The sequence below is a fragment of the Bos grunniens genome, chromosome 17 (genome assembly GCF_055505025.1).
Source record: "Bos grunniens cultivar Pamir isolate PY7600 chromosome 17, Bosgru_T2T1.0, whole genome shotgun sequence".
NCBI classification, from domain to species: Eukaryota; Metazoa; Chordata; class Mammalia; order Artiodactyla; family Bovidae; genus Bos; species Bos grunniens.
The window spans coordinates 15,131,907-15,144,324 of NC_141181.1; the positions used below are offsets into that span (position 1 = coordinate 15,131,907).

At 40.9% G+C, this 12,418-nt stretch overlaps 1 protein-coding gene across 1 annotated transcript in view; it reads left to right on the forward strand.

Moving 5' to 3' along the window:
- The window catches only part of LOC147355054 (uncharacterized), a 258,489-nt gene that overhangs the window by 159,304 nt on the left and 86,767 nt on the right, over positions 1–12,418 (forward strand). Inside the window, exon 4 of the mRNA XM_086346594.1 lies at positions 11,720–11,884. Within this exon, the coding sequence (XP_086202720.1) occupies positions 11,720–11,884 (165 nt within the window). The remainder of the gene's footprint in view (positions 1–11,719; positions 11,885–12,418) is intronic.

The following is a 12,418-nucleotide window of genomic DNA, read 5'->3' on the forward strand; positions in this document are numbered from 1 at the left end:
GTGAATGGACCAGGAAGACAGTTGCTGTGCAAGTGTCTTATGAAAGGTTGCTGCTGCTGCTGCTGCTAAGTCGTATCAGTTGTGTCCGACTCTGTGCGACCCCATAGACGGCAGCCCACCAGGCTCCGCTGTCCCTGGGATTCTCCAGGCAAGAGCCCACTGGAGTGGGTTGCCATTTACTTCTCCAATGCATGAAAGTGAAAAGTGAAAGTGACGTTGCTCAGTCGTGTCTGATTCTTCGCAATCCAATGGAGTGTAGCCTACCAGGCCCCTCCGTCCATGGGATTTTCCAGGCAAGAATACTGGAGTGGGTTGCCATTGCCTTCTCCGTATGAAAGGTTAGGGATTATGAAATAGAAGGGAGAAGGGTGAGCATGGTTGTGTGTTTTTCTTTAGCTCCAATCAGATGTCTGGGTGCAACAGTGGAGAGGGTGGGGAACCAGGCTTAATAAACACTGGGAGTTAGCCAGTTGAGTATAATGGAAATAAAGGGAGGTAAGGAGTTGGTAGCAGAAAGGGGTGATTATAATATGAATGGCTTTATTTAAATTGTGTAAGCAGGGAGGCAGGAACGCCAGGGAGATGAGGGACAATGAAAAGGTTATTGGGATCAAGGGATTGTAGGCAAAGGGTTGATGGAATGTTTGCCTAAGGGCCGGAGAATAAGATTGGAGGTTTTGGTTGGAGTGCTTATGGGAGGAAAGCAGATCTAAGTGCAGGTCTGTTTCATCTAATCCACTTTGAATTCTGTGTCTTGGTCTTTTTACATACATAACCCAGTCTGGGTACTCACTTGCTTCATGTTCAAATTCTTTTTATCGCCTTCTCTGTTCTGCAAACTATCCTGCTCACAGAGAGCAGGAAGAAACATCTTTCTGAAGAGTCATTTTGATCTTGCTAGTCAAATCCTTGGAAGTCTGTAATGATCCTAGTCCATTTTAAAATCAAAATTTGGTGTTCTTACAAAATAATATCATTATAACTTTTTGCTTCTTTTTGTTTCATTTTGCACAGATAAACACAGCATATTTTCCAGGAGTTCTTTAAATAAAAAAGGAATACATTTCTCCCTTTATCTCCCACTGATTTCATTGTCTCATGTGAAAGGAGCTTAGGTCTAAAGTTTCTCTTGTGCTTTTCTATGGCTCTTTGTAGTATTTTTCACCACCTCTCCAGAGTAATTGCACCACAATCTCAGACCTTGATCTCTAAATTTTGTTTTATTTCCTCCTGTGATATCTTATGTGCTCAAAGCATAGCGTCAGGTTTTTTTAATCCAAATGTGTGGTAAGATTCAGAAACACGGTCTTCAAACACGGGGTGGGTCTTTGTCCTTCTGGTCCCTCTGGCCGTCCAAACCCATGTGATTCTTTTTGATGTGTTATCAAGGAATTCCAGATGGAACCCAAATACTTTTTTTTTTTTTTTTCCTGCTTTCATCACTGTACCTTGCTCCAGGCTCAGTGTTCTAACTGGGTGTCTTTCCTTTTAAAGGGACACATATTAGGGCCTTAGGCTATTATTTTTTTCTCTGCTAATTGGTTATTCTGAGTGATTAGTTCTCATCCTTATTTGACTGACCTCTTCTATAGATCCTTGGGACTAATGGCACTTGGGTAATTTTTTATGTAATAGGTTTTAAAGTGCTCTTCTTCCCTCATGTCCATTTCCCATCATATTTTCAGGGTGTTCAGATAAACCGCTACTCTGCTTACAATGACAATTTAAGAACTTAGAGGGTTTTTCTTGCTGCCTCTGGAGAGCGATTCAGGCTCAACAAAGCTAAGTTCTGATAGAAAATGGTACTTTTGATTTTTAGGTGATATTTATGAGGTCCAATAAAGGAAGAATTTATTAGTCACGGGACTTAGCGCCTTATTTCTTTTTGGTGGGTGCTATTAGTTTCCTAGGACTGATATAAAAAGCACTGTATACTAGGTGGCCTGAAACAACAGAAATTTGTTGTTGTTTTTCTATGATCCGCACAGTTCTGGAAGGGCTTGCCAGGTGACGCTAGTGATGAAGAGCCTGCCTGCCAGTGCACAAGACATAAGAGGTGTGGGTTTGATCCCTGGGTCGGGAAGATGCCCTGGAGGAGGACATGGCAATCCACTCCAGTATTCTTGTCTGGAGAATCCCATGGACAGAGGAGCCTGGTGGACTGTGGTCCATAGGGTCGCAAAGAGTTGGACATGACTGAAGTGACAGCTCGCATGCACAGTTCAGGAGGCCAGAAGTTCAAAATCAAGACCTTTACTGAGCCCTGCTTCCTCTGAAGCCTATAGGGGATGATTCTCTCTTGCTTCTTCCAGCATCTGAATGTTCTAGACATTTCTTGACTTGGGACGCATAACTCCAAACTCTGCCTCTGTCTTCACATGTCTTCACATGTCCTTTGGACATGTCTGTGTCCAAATTTCCCTCTTCTTAGAAGGGTAAAAGTCATACCAGTTAGGGCCCACCCTTATCCAGAATGACCTTGCTTAACTAGTACATCTGCAAAGACCCTATTTTCAAGCAAGGTCACAGTCTGAGATTCTGGGTGGACATGAAGTTTTAGCAAACATCCTTCATGCCAGTACAGTGGATACAGAACATACTGTCAAAATTGCATTACAATGAACCTTCCTACTCTCCATAGGATGGTCTGTGCAAGGTTCTATCCCTTCCGCAGCCACCACCATTTATTCCTTTTATATGCAGAGTCGACATTAAGGAGTGGGAATGACTGGGAATGACTCATTTCAGTCACTCAAGATGCTTTTCTCTGAGGACTCTCACCAAACAGTAGAAAAATGAATGCTTTGAGGAGAAAAGTGGGTTTGGAAAAATATTATTAAAGTGGAAACATTAATAAATAATGTCTTTGGTGGTTCAGATGGTAAAGAATCCAGCTGCATTTCAGGAGACCTGGGTTTGATCCCTGGGTTGGGAAGATCCCCTGGAGAAGGGATTGGCTACCCACTCTAGTATTCTGGCCTAGAGAATTCCATGGACAGAGGAGCCTGGTGGGCTGCAGTCCATAGAGTCAAAAGGAGTCGGACATGACTGAGCAACTAGCATATACTTAATAAATGCCCTTTACCTGTGGGTGCAGTCGGGGGGCAGGAACTGATGTCTTTAAGCAACTACTACTGACTCTCAGTAGTTGACTTAACCTATTACTTTACTAAAAAGCCAGCTTAAAGGTACCCTATCAGAGGTGGAGTTGCTGCAATATCTTCTTGTCTTCACCGCACACACCGCCCCTTTCTCTTTCTTTCCTCCATGAGGAAAGGGCATCTCTCTTCCTGGCAAAGGCTGATGTTTGCACCCATGCTCCTCATCGAAACTCTTTTCCTTCCTCTGAGGTTTCATTCCTTTGATTTTTCTTTCTCCTTTGTAAATCTAATCCTTCTCTCTACCAGATCTTTCCCACATGTTGATAAACACCTTTTGCTCTCCATCTTGTGACAGGTTTCATTTTTTTCTTTTTTTGCTCTGACACTCGAATCAATACTATTTTTCTCAGATTGCAATCCTCTAAGCAGCATTTGACGTGGTTACCATCTCCCTTTGAATTTTCTTTTTTCCTCAGCCCTCATTTCTTCTTACCTCATTGCTTGCCTCCTCTGTCTCCTTCACCAGCTCCCATCTTTCTACAGTGTCTTAAAATGGAAGTATTTACCAAGATTCGCCCCTTAAAACTTTCCCCCTGGGACTTGCCTGGTGGTCCAGCAGTTAAAGATACTGCACATGCAATGCAAGGGGTGGGTTGAAACCCTGGTTGAGGAGCTAAGATCCCACATGCCATGAGGTCAAAAATAAATAAATAAATAAACTGTTCCTTTTTTTTGTTAGTGTTTTCATCATCTTACATCTTCCATATATATATGGAATATATATATATATTTTATCAGATCAGATCAGATCAGTTGCTCAGTCGTGTCCGACTCTTTGCGACCCCATGAATCGCAGCACGCCAGGCCTCCCTGTCCCTCACCAACTCCCGGAGTTCACTGCTTATGTGTGTGATACATACATTTTATATATATATATATATGTATCACACACATAAGCATATACACATAGAAGCTTTTGAAACCTATAGCTCTTGCTCCCAATTTTCCATCATGTCAGGAGAAAAAGCAGAAGCAGCAGCAATAACTAACTGCTTAGTCAGTGCCTGCGGCTTGCCTGGTGGCTCAGCAGTAAAAGAATCTACCTGCGTGCAGGAGCCGCAGGTTCAATCCCTGGGTTGGGAAGATCCCCTGGAGAAGGGCATGGCAGCCTGCTTCAGTATTCTTGCCTGGAGAATACCCATGGACAGAGGAGCTGGGTAGGCTAAAGTCCAAGGAGTCACAACTTGTTGAACGTGACTTAGCACGTATGCAGTAACTGCCTACTATGTGCTATCTATAGTGCTATGGTGCCAGGTACTATTTCGTACCTTTTTTTTTTTTTTAAATCTTATTTCAATCTCAGAAAAGTCTATAAAGGATGTTTTTATTTCTATTTTTCAGAGGAAAAAATAACTATGTGTTTTTTTGCCTATGTATTTATGTTTTTGCCTATGCAAAACATAAAACTATGTTTTGCAAAGGCATATACTGAATCATGGTGCAGAGAAAGCAAAGATTCTCTGCATAGACTTCCTCAACATCTCAATAAGCCCGGTAAACCTCCTTACCTCCTATTTTGTTGTTGTTGTTAATAATACATCTAATTCCTTATTTTGTTAATTTCAAGGCTTAGTTTCTAAACCCTACAGTTATTCCCCCACTTCCTTTTTCACAGAACTCTTCACACAATCACATAATTACTTGCCAAGTTCTTCATAATGTCTTGAGTCCAGCTACTCCCTCTTTTCCTGGGTCAGTGTTGCCACACTAATTCAAGCCCTCAACCCTCATCTTTTGCCTTGTCTATCACACACACACACACACACACATCACTGCCGTCATTGGCATCCTGCACTGCACACTGCCACATGGTGAATGACCTTCCTGCAGCCCAGCTGGGGAGTGTCATCCACTTTCTCATGTCCATGGCCTGGTGAATTAGGTACAGACCCCTCACACTAGAAGTGATGTGTGGAAGGCCAGAATTTATTTTTTTAATTCATTTCTGTTTAACTAATGGATAATTGCTTTACAATATTGGTTTGATTTCTGTCGCATATCAACATGAATGAACATAGGTGTACATATGTCCCCTCCCTCTTAAAACCCTCCCACCACCCACGCTTTCCCACCCTTCTAAGTTGTTACAGAGGCCCAATTTGAGTTCCCTGAGTCATATAGCAAATTTCCATTGTCTGTCTATTTTACATATGGTAGTATATATGCTTCCATGCTACTCACACCATCCCTCACCCTCTCCTTCCTTCCCCTGACCCTTGTCTGTAAGTCTTTTCTCTGTGTCTGCGTCTCCATTGCTGCCCTGAAAATAGGTTCATCAGTAGCATCAAAAAAGATCAGCGTTTATGTTGATGACCAACTGAGAAAGTACACAAAACACTTAGCACAATGTTTGCGTATGGAAAGAGCTTAATACATATTTTATAATTGTAATTCAGTGCTCTTCTCAATGTGGTTCTAAACTTACTCTTCTAGCTTACCCATTCCAAAGCCTTTCAACCTTACAGTCCATTTTAATAAGACACATGAATATGTATCCACTTTTCTGCTCTAGTGCTTTTGTTTATAATGTTTTTTTTTTTCTTATCATTATTTATCTCTGCCTTTCAATGATAGGTCCTTCTGAAAGGCTCTCTTCATGAGGATTTTCCTGGTTTGAGATTCTCTGATCCAAGTTGATAGAATTGTTTCTTACCTTAATCCCATGGCACCTTGTTTATAACTCTCAGATGACAAGCAACACAGACTATGTGGTAATGTAATTGTCTGAGTACTTGGCTCATCTTTTCTGGGTTATAAAGTCTCTGGAGGCAGAACTTGCATCTAATTAATACTGCATCTTTAGAAAGCCTCACATAGCAATTTGTATAATACTTGCACTCAAAATACATTTGAATTTAATTTGTTATCTTTTTCTAAATTTATTAAGATAATACTAGGCTCCTACAACAAAAAGACCCCATATTGCTCTAGCTTGAATGAGATAGAAGTTAATTGCCTTGAGGGGAGGCAATCACCCTCGTCCCTCCACGAGTGGATCTAGGGACCCAGTTACCTCTTTTTGTTCCATTTCCTTGGTTGTTACCTCATCTGCATGGTAGAAACTAGCTTACCTGCTTCCTGTTCTCCATACAGCTCGTGGGGAGAGGACTAGGAAGTGGAAGGCAAACAGTTTTCCAATAAGGAAGCACCACAATAAATTAGATTATAATACAATAGATTCCATTGACACTCCAATGATAAGAGGTTAACCACATGCCACACTGAACTGCAAGGGAGACAAGGACATGTAGCCTCTAGATGAGTGGAAAGTCATGTCCCCATATATTCAGCACCTTTCTATGTCCAAAAGAAGACTCAGAAAATGAAAGGTTAGAGAATAATTAGCAGTCTTTGTCACACCTCCTCATGAGGTCATTTGCTATTTTGTGCTATGATTTTATTCTCTCTGTATCTTCTTATAACTAGATCACTTAGATTAAATCATCCTAAATAGTTGAGTATTTTGGCTAGTTAAGTATGTATATGGGACTAAAATTTTTTATTTGAGTATTTTGAGTAGAAATCTCAACTTTCATTGCAGCTTCTGTGAAATTGTTAAGCCTATTTCAATCATTTCTTAAATGCTTAGGGTTATCTTTACAAACATTAACTATTTTACTGAGCTGAAATAGAGGTCCTCAGACATGGCGGTTCAGGTTCTTCTTAATAAATGTTCACTGCTCCATTGCAATGTAATAGAGTAATGCCCTTGGATACTCACCAGGCTTTTATTCTGTCAGCTTAAAAAATATTTACAACCTAAAAGTTGAGAGTTATGTTTTATTTGGTGGAAATTCTTCGGACTTATGCCTAGGAGACAGCATCTGAAGTAACCCTAAGAGAACTGCTCCAAGGAGGGCAGGGGGAGGAGCAAAATTATATAGAAGTTTGCCAACAAAGGGTAGCTAGTCATCAAAAGATTACTGTTAATTAAAGAAAACTAGATATCTCATTAAGGAATTTAGCACTTTCTATGTATGGGAAGATGCAAGAGTCTGAGCTCACTGAAATCATTCCTTCCATATGCATGTCAGCTATCCGGGCCAGTATTCTGTGTTTTTTGCATCCTGAGGTCTCCTGGGGCTCACCGTAGGGAGTGGCAGGTCACAGGTATTCTTTTCCTTTTTGAGTGCCCTTAGGCCTCACCAGCTCCCATTGGAGGGCTCTAATCGCTGATGACTGTGACAGCCTTGTTTACTAATATGCCAGGAAATATTCCATTTCTCAGTTCCCATACTCCATGTTCCCAGTTCTACATCTGTTTTAAAGCAATACCCCATCTCTTCCCTTTGCTGTTACACTTTAAGTGGGTACTGCTTGCTGAGGTCAGTGCAAATGCCTACAGAAGCTCTCATCTCTTTTCTTTTTGCTGTATATTTTATGGGTTTAGAAATCAAACAAACACTATGCCTGGAACAGTTCTAGGTATTTTACATATTTTAATTAATTTTATTCTAAAAGAACTCCATAAAAGATATTGTCTTCCTCATCTTATCAGTGATCAAACAGAGCACTGAGTTTAAGTAACTTAAGGTAACAGAGTTGGTGAACAGCAGAGCCAAGATTCAACTCAGTCAGTCTGACTCGAGTCCATGCTGTTAATAATGATACTGTGCTGCCTTCTTCAAATTCTGTTTGAATTAAGAATGAATAGATTCTGAAAAATGGTGAGAGATACTCATGTAAAAATAGCACTTTTGGTCATTAGGACATTCCTTACTCTATTACAGGCAGATGGAATTGAAAGGAATTCAGGTTCCACAAAGGTGAGGTAATATGGCCAGTCATGTCAGAAAACAGTGAGGGAGCTTACTCCATACCATGCGAAGCAGCTCAATTATAAAGCAGAGATTCAGAAGTGAAATCCGGTGTTTCTTTTCTATGTTTGACATCACTGTAATTAGAAGTCTATTCATTCTCTTTTTTAAGTGGACCGAGTAATTTGCTGGCTCTTGACCTGGACTCCATGTGAAGCTGCTGTTTCACATATTGGCTGTTCGTGTCACCAGGATGTCAGAGGGAAAGTTTCAAAGAAAGAAAGAAAAAGTCTAGAGAATGTCATTGGTGTTTTTCTTTGGTGCTATAGTATAAAACTTTCCAAATAGGACTGATTTAAAGGAAAAAAAAAAGGTCCCCTGTTAGTCAAGGGAAAAAAGTGTTTATCTTATGTGAATAGTTGGTATTAATACTATGCAAGGGAATATGCATTTGAAAAATGCAGTGTAAAGATTCTGGACAGTGATTTTAATGGAAAGTATAAGTGACAGAGAGCATCTTAGAGGGAAGAGGAGATACTATTAATATCTGGGAACAATGCCAATAACCAAGAAAATTAGTGAAGTGAAAAAATGTTATGTAAATACTGTTGGTAGAGTAGGCAGTATCTAAGATTGTTATAACTCCTTAATATTTGATATTTTCTAATGACTTTGAGGCTTTGCTAGTTTATTTTGACAACTAACAGTTTTTGGAGTGTTCCTGGGTCTTGACCCATTTTCTGCTACAAAACCACCCACAGTATTTTCTTTTATAGCCGAGGTGACTGCCACTGATTGAAAACTAGGAAGCCTCTTTTCTTAGCTATGGCTGTGAATGGTTTTATTATAAGACAGCAGCATGTTTTGGAGGCCTGCAGTTTGGTTTATTAAATAAACAAGTATGGTAGTAGAATTTTCTATGAAATCACATACTTCTACCATTTTGCACTCCTGCACCTCATTAGCCTGTCAAAATGAGTAGTTACATTCATTTTTTATATAACAACACATATAATTACAAGTTATAAAGCTCAGACTGTAGCATATAAAGAAAATAAACTAGCCTATATAGCATGAAAATGAGTGTGAAGGGTTTAGTGGTCCAGTAGTAAGAAACTTTTTATATTTAGAACCTGATATTGGCAGACAAATCAAATCCCTTATGACTATACAGTGGAAGTGAGAAATAGATTTAAGGGCCTAAATCTGATAGACAGAGTGCCTGATGAACTATGGATGGAGGCTCGTGACATTGTACAGGAGACAGGAATCAAGACCATCCCCAAGAAAAAGAAATGCAAAAAAGCAAAATGGCTGTCTGAGGAGGCCGTACAAATAGCTGTGAAAAGACCAGAAGCGCAAAGCAAAGGAGAAAAGGAAAGATATACCTATTTGAATGCAGAGGTCCAAAGAATAGCAAGGAGAGATAAGAAAGCCTTCCTCAGTGATCAGTGCAAAGAAATAGAGGAAAACAATAGAATGGGAAAGACTAGAGATCTCTTCAAGAAAATCAGAGATACCAAGGGAACATTTCATGCAAAGATGGGCTCAATAAAGGACAGAAATGGTAGAGACCTAACAGAAGCAGAGATATTAAGAAGAGGTGGCAAGAATACACAGAAGAACTGTACAAAAAAGATCTTCATGACCCAGATAATCACAATGGTGTGATCACCGACCTGGAGCCAGACATCCTGGAATGTGAAGTCAAATGGGCCTTAGAAAGCATCACTACAAACAAAGCTAGTGGAGGTGATGGAATTCCAGTTGAGCTGTTTCAAATCCTGAAAGATGATGCTGTGAAAGTGCTGCACTCAGTATGCCAGCAAATTTGGAAAACTCAGCAGTGGCCACAGGACTGGAAAAGGTCAGTTTTCATTCCAATCCCAAAGAAAGGCAATGCCAAAGAATGCTCAAACTACCGCACAGTTGCACTCATCTCACACGCTAGTAAAGTAATGCTTAAAATTCTCCAAGCCAGGCTTCAGCAATATGTGAACCATGAACTTCCAGTGTGTTCAAGCTGGTTTTAGAAAAGGCAGAGGAACCAGAGATCAAATTGCTAACATCCAATGGACCATCGAAAAAGCAAGAGAGTTCCAGAAAAACATCTATTGCTTTATTAACTATGCCAAAGCCTTTGACTGTGTGGATCACAATAAACTGTGGAAAATTCTTCAAGAGATGGGAATACCAGACCACCTGACCTGCCTCTTGAGAAACCTGTATGCAGGTCAGGAAGCAACAGTTAGAAATGGACATGGAACAACAGACTGGTTCCAAATAGGAAAAGGAGTATGTCAAGGCTGTATATTGTCACCCCGTTTATTTAACTTATATGCAGAGTACATCATGAGAAATGCTGGGCTGGAAGAAGCACAAGCTGGAATCAAGATTGCCAGGAGAAATATCAATAACCTCAGATATGCAGATGATACCACCCTTATGGCAGAAAGTGAAGAGGAACTAAACAGCCTCTTGATGAAAGTGAAAGAGGAGAGTTAAAATGTTGGCTCAACATTCAGAAAACTAAAATCATGGCATCTGGTCCCATCACTTCATGGCAGATAGATGGGGAAACAGTGGCTGACTTTATTTTTCTGGGCTCCAAAATCACTGCAGATGGTGATTGCAGCCATGAAATTAAAAGACACTTACTCCTTGGAAGGAAAGTTATAACCAACCTAGACAGCATATTCAAAAGCAGAGACATTACTTTGCCAACAAAGGTCTGTCTAGTCAAGGCTATGGTTTTTCCAGTGGTCATGTATGGATGTGAGAGTTGGACTATAAAGAAAGCTGAGCACCGAAGAATTGATGCTTTTGAACTGTGGTGTTGGAGAAGACTCTTGAGAGTCCCTTGGAGAGCCAATCTTTCCATCGTAAAGGAGATCAGTCCTGGGTGTTCATTGGAAGGATTGGTGTTGAGGCTGAAATTCCAATACTTTTGGCTACCTGATGCGAAGAGCTGACTCACTGGCAAAGACCCTGATTCTGGGAAAGATTGAGGGCAGGAGGAGAAGGGGATGACAGAGGATGAGATGGTTGGATGGCATCATCGACTCTATGGATGTGGGTTTGGGATGTGGAGTTGGTGATGGACAGGGAGGCCTGGCGTGCTGTGGTTCATAGGGTCACAAAGAGTCAAACATGACTAAGTGACCGAACTGAACTCAACTGAATTGGCAGACATAAATGTTTCTACCTCAAACCATCAGATATTCCCATTTCTTTCTTCTACTCCCCATCTCACTTAACTATAAGAATACAAGTGTAGATTGGTGACTACTGAGCCCCTTGAAAAGTAAAAAACAAAATAAAAAAAGAGTATATTGAAGTTGTTGGCCTCCTGCCAAAGTGTGTATCAGCTTATACAGATTTCCTTCTATTTGAGCAGTAGGGAGCAGTATCTGTTTTCAAGGCTGTACTAGCTTCAAGCATTTAAACCTCTTCAGGGATCATACCACTATTCTAGATGGCTCTAGGAAAAAGGAGTGGCCCCAGATCAAAGCCGAAATTCTTGACTTAAAATGAGAATTTTAAGCTGGTTTATTTGGCCCTGTCTGTGAATTTGAAATAGAGCTATGTCAGGTACAATCTTGAGCATGTAGTTTTGTAACCTTGGTTTGATTTTTTGGAAATCATTGTCCTTGTGATCCGATAATCCATGTTAGATTCCCTGGCAGAGGCTGAGGTCATGCTTCACCTGCCACGTTCACGGCCAATCTAAGTACTTTCCCTGTAACATGTGACTGTGAATGTAACCCCAGTTCTGCTTGTTGCCTTGTCCTCTTGTTGCAGGAGAGAAAACCCTGTCCAGAATGGACTCTTTCCAAGGAGAGACATGTGCTTACAAAGCAAAAGACTTTATTGGAATGGCGTGCCTGGGTGGAGAACAGTGCGGTAAGGGAAACCAGGAGAACTGCTCTGCCGTGTGGCTTACCGTCTCAGGCCTCATGGGGAGGGGTGAGTTTCTGAGTTGTCTCTGGCCAGTCATCTTGCTTTAATTTGACTCAGAGTCCTTCCTGGTGGTTCATGCAGCTCTCAGCCAAGACAGATTCCAGTGTAAAGGATTCTGGGAGTTTGGTAGGACACATTATGAGCTGGTGTCTTCTTTATTTTGGCCCCTTCTGAATGTTCCCAGTTAGTTTTTTTCCGTGACAGCACCATGTTCCTCACCGGGACCTCCTGCTGTGAGATAGCTCGTGCAAGTGGTTATCATCGTGCCAAGCTAAGTTGAGCAGTTTTGACCAATGGTTCCCTAACACTCTGGCTTTTGTGTCTCTTAATTTTGTCTCATTTTTTATCCTGTGTAAACCTAGATTCTAAATTCCATCATTTCACTGCATTTCAAGAATGAAAATATCCACTCACACCAAGATTTTCATGGGCTTCCTAGAACTGATGGAGGATTTGAGGGTCACGGTGACAAGTGCACTGTCCTTATGAGTGTTTGCCTCATTTTTCCTTCCTGTGTCTCACTCTTTATTTTGCCTTGGA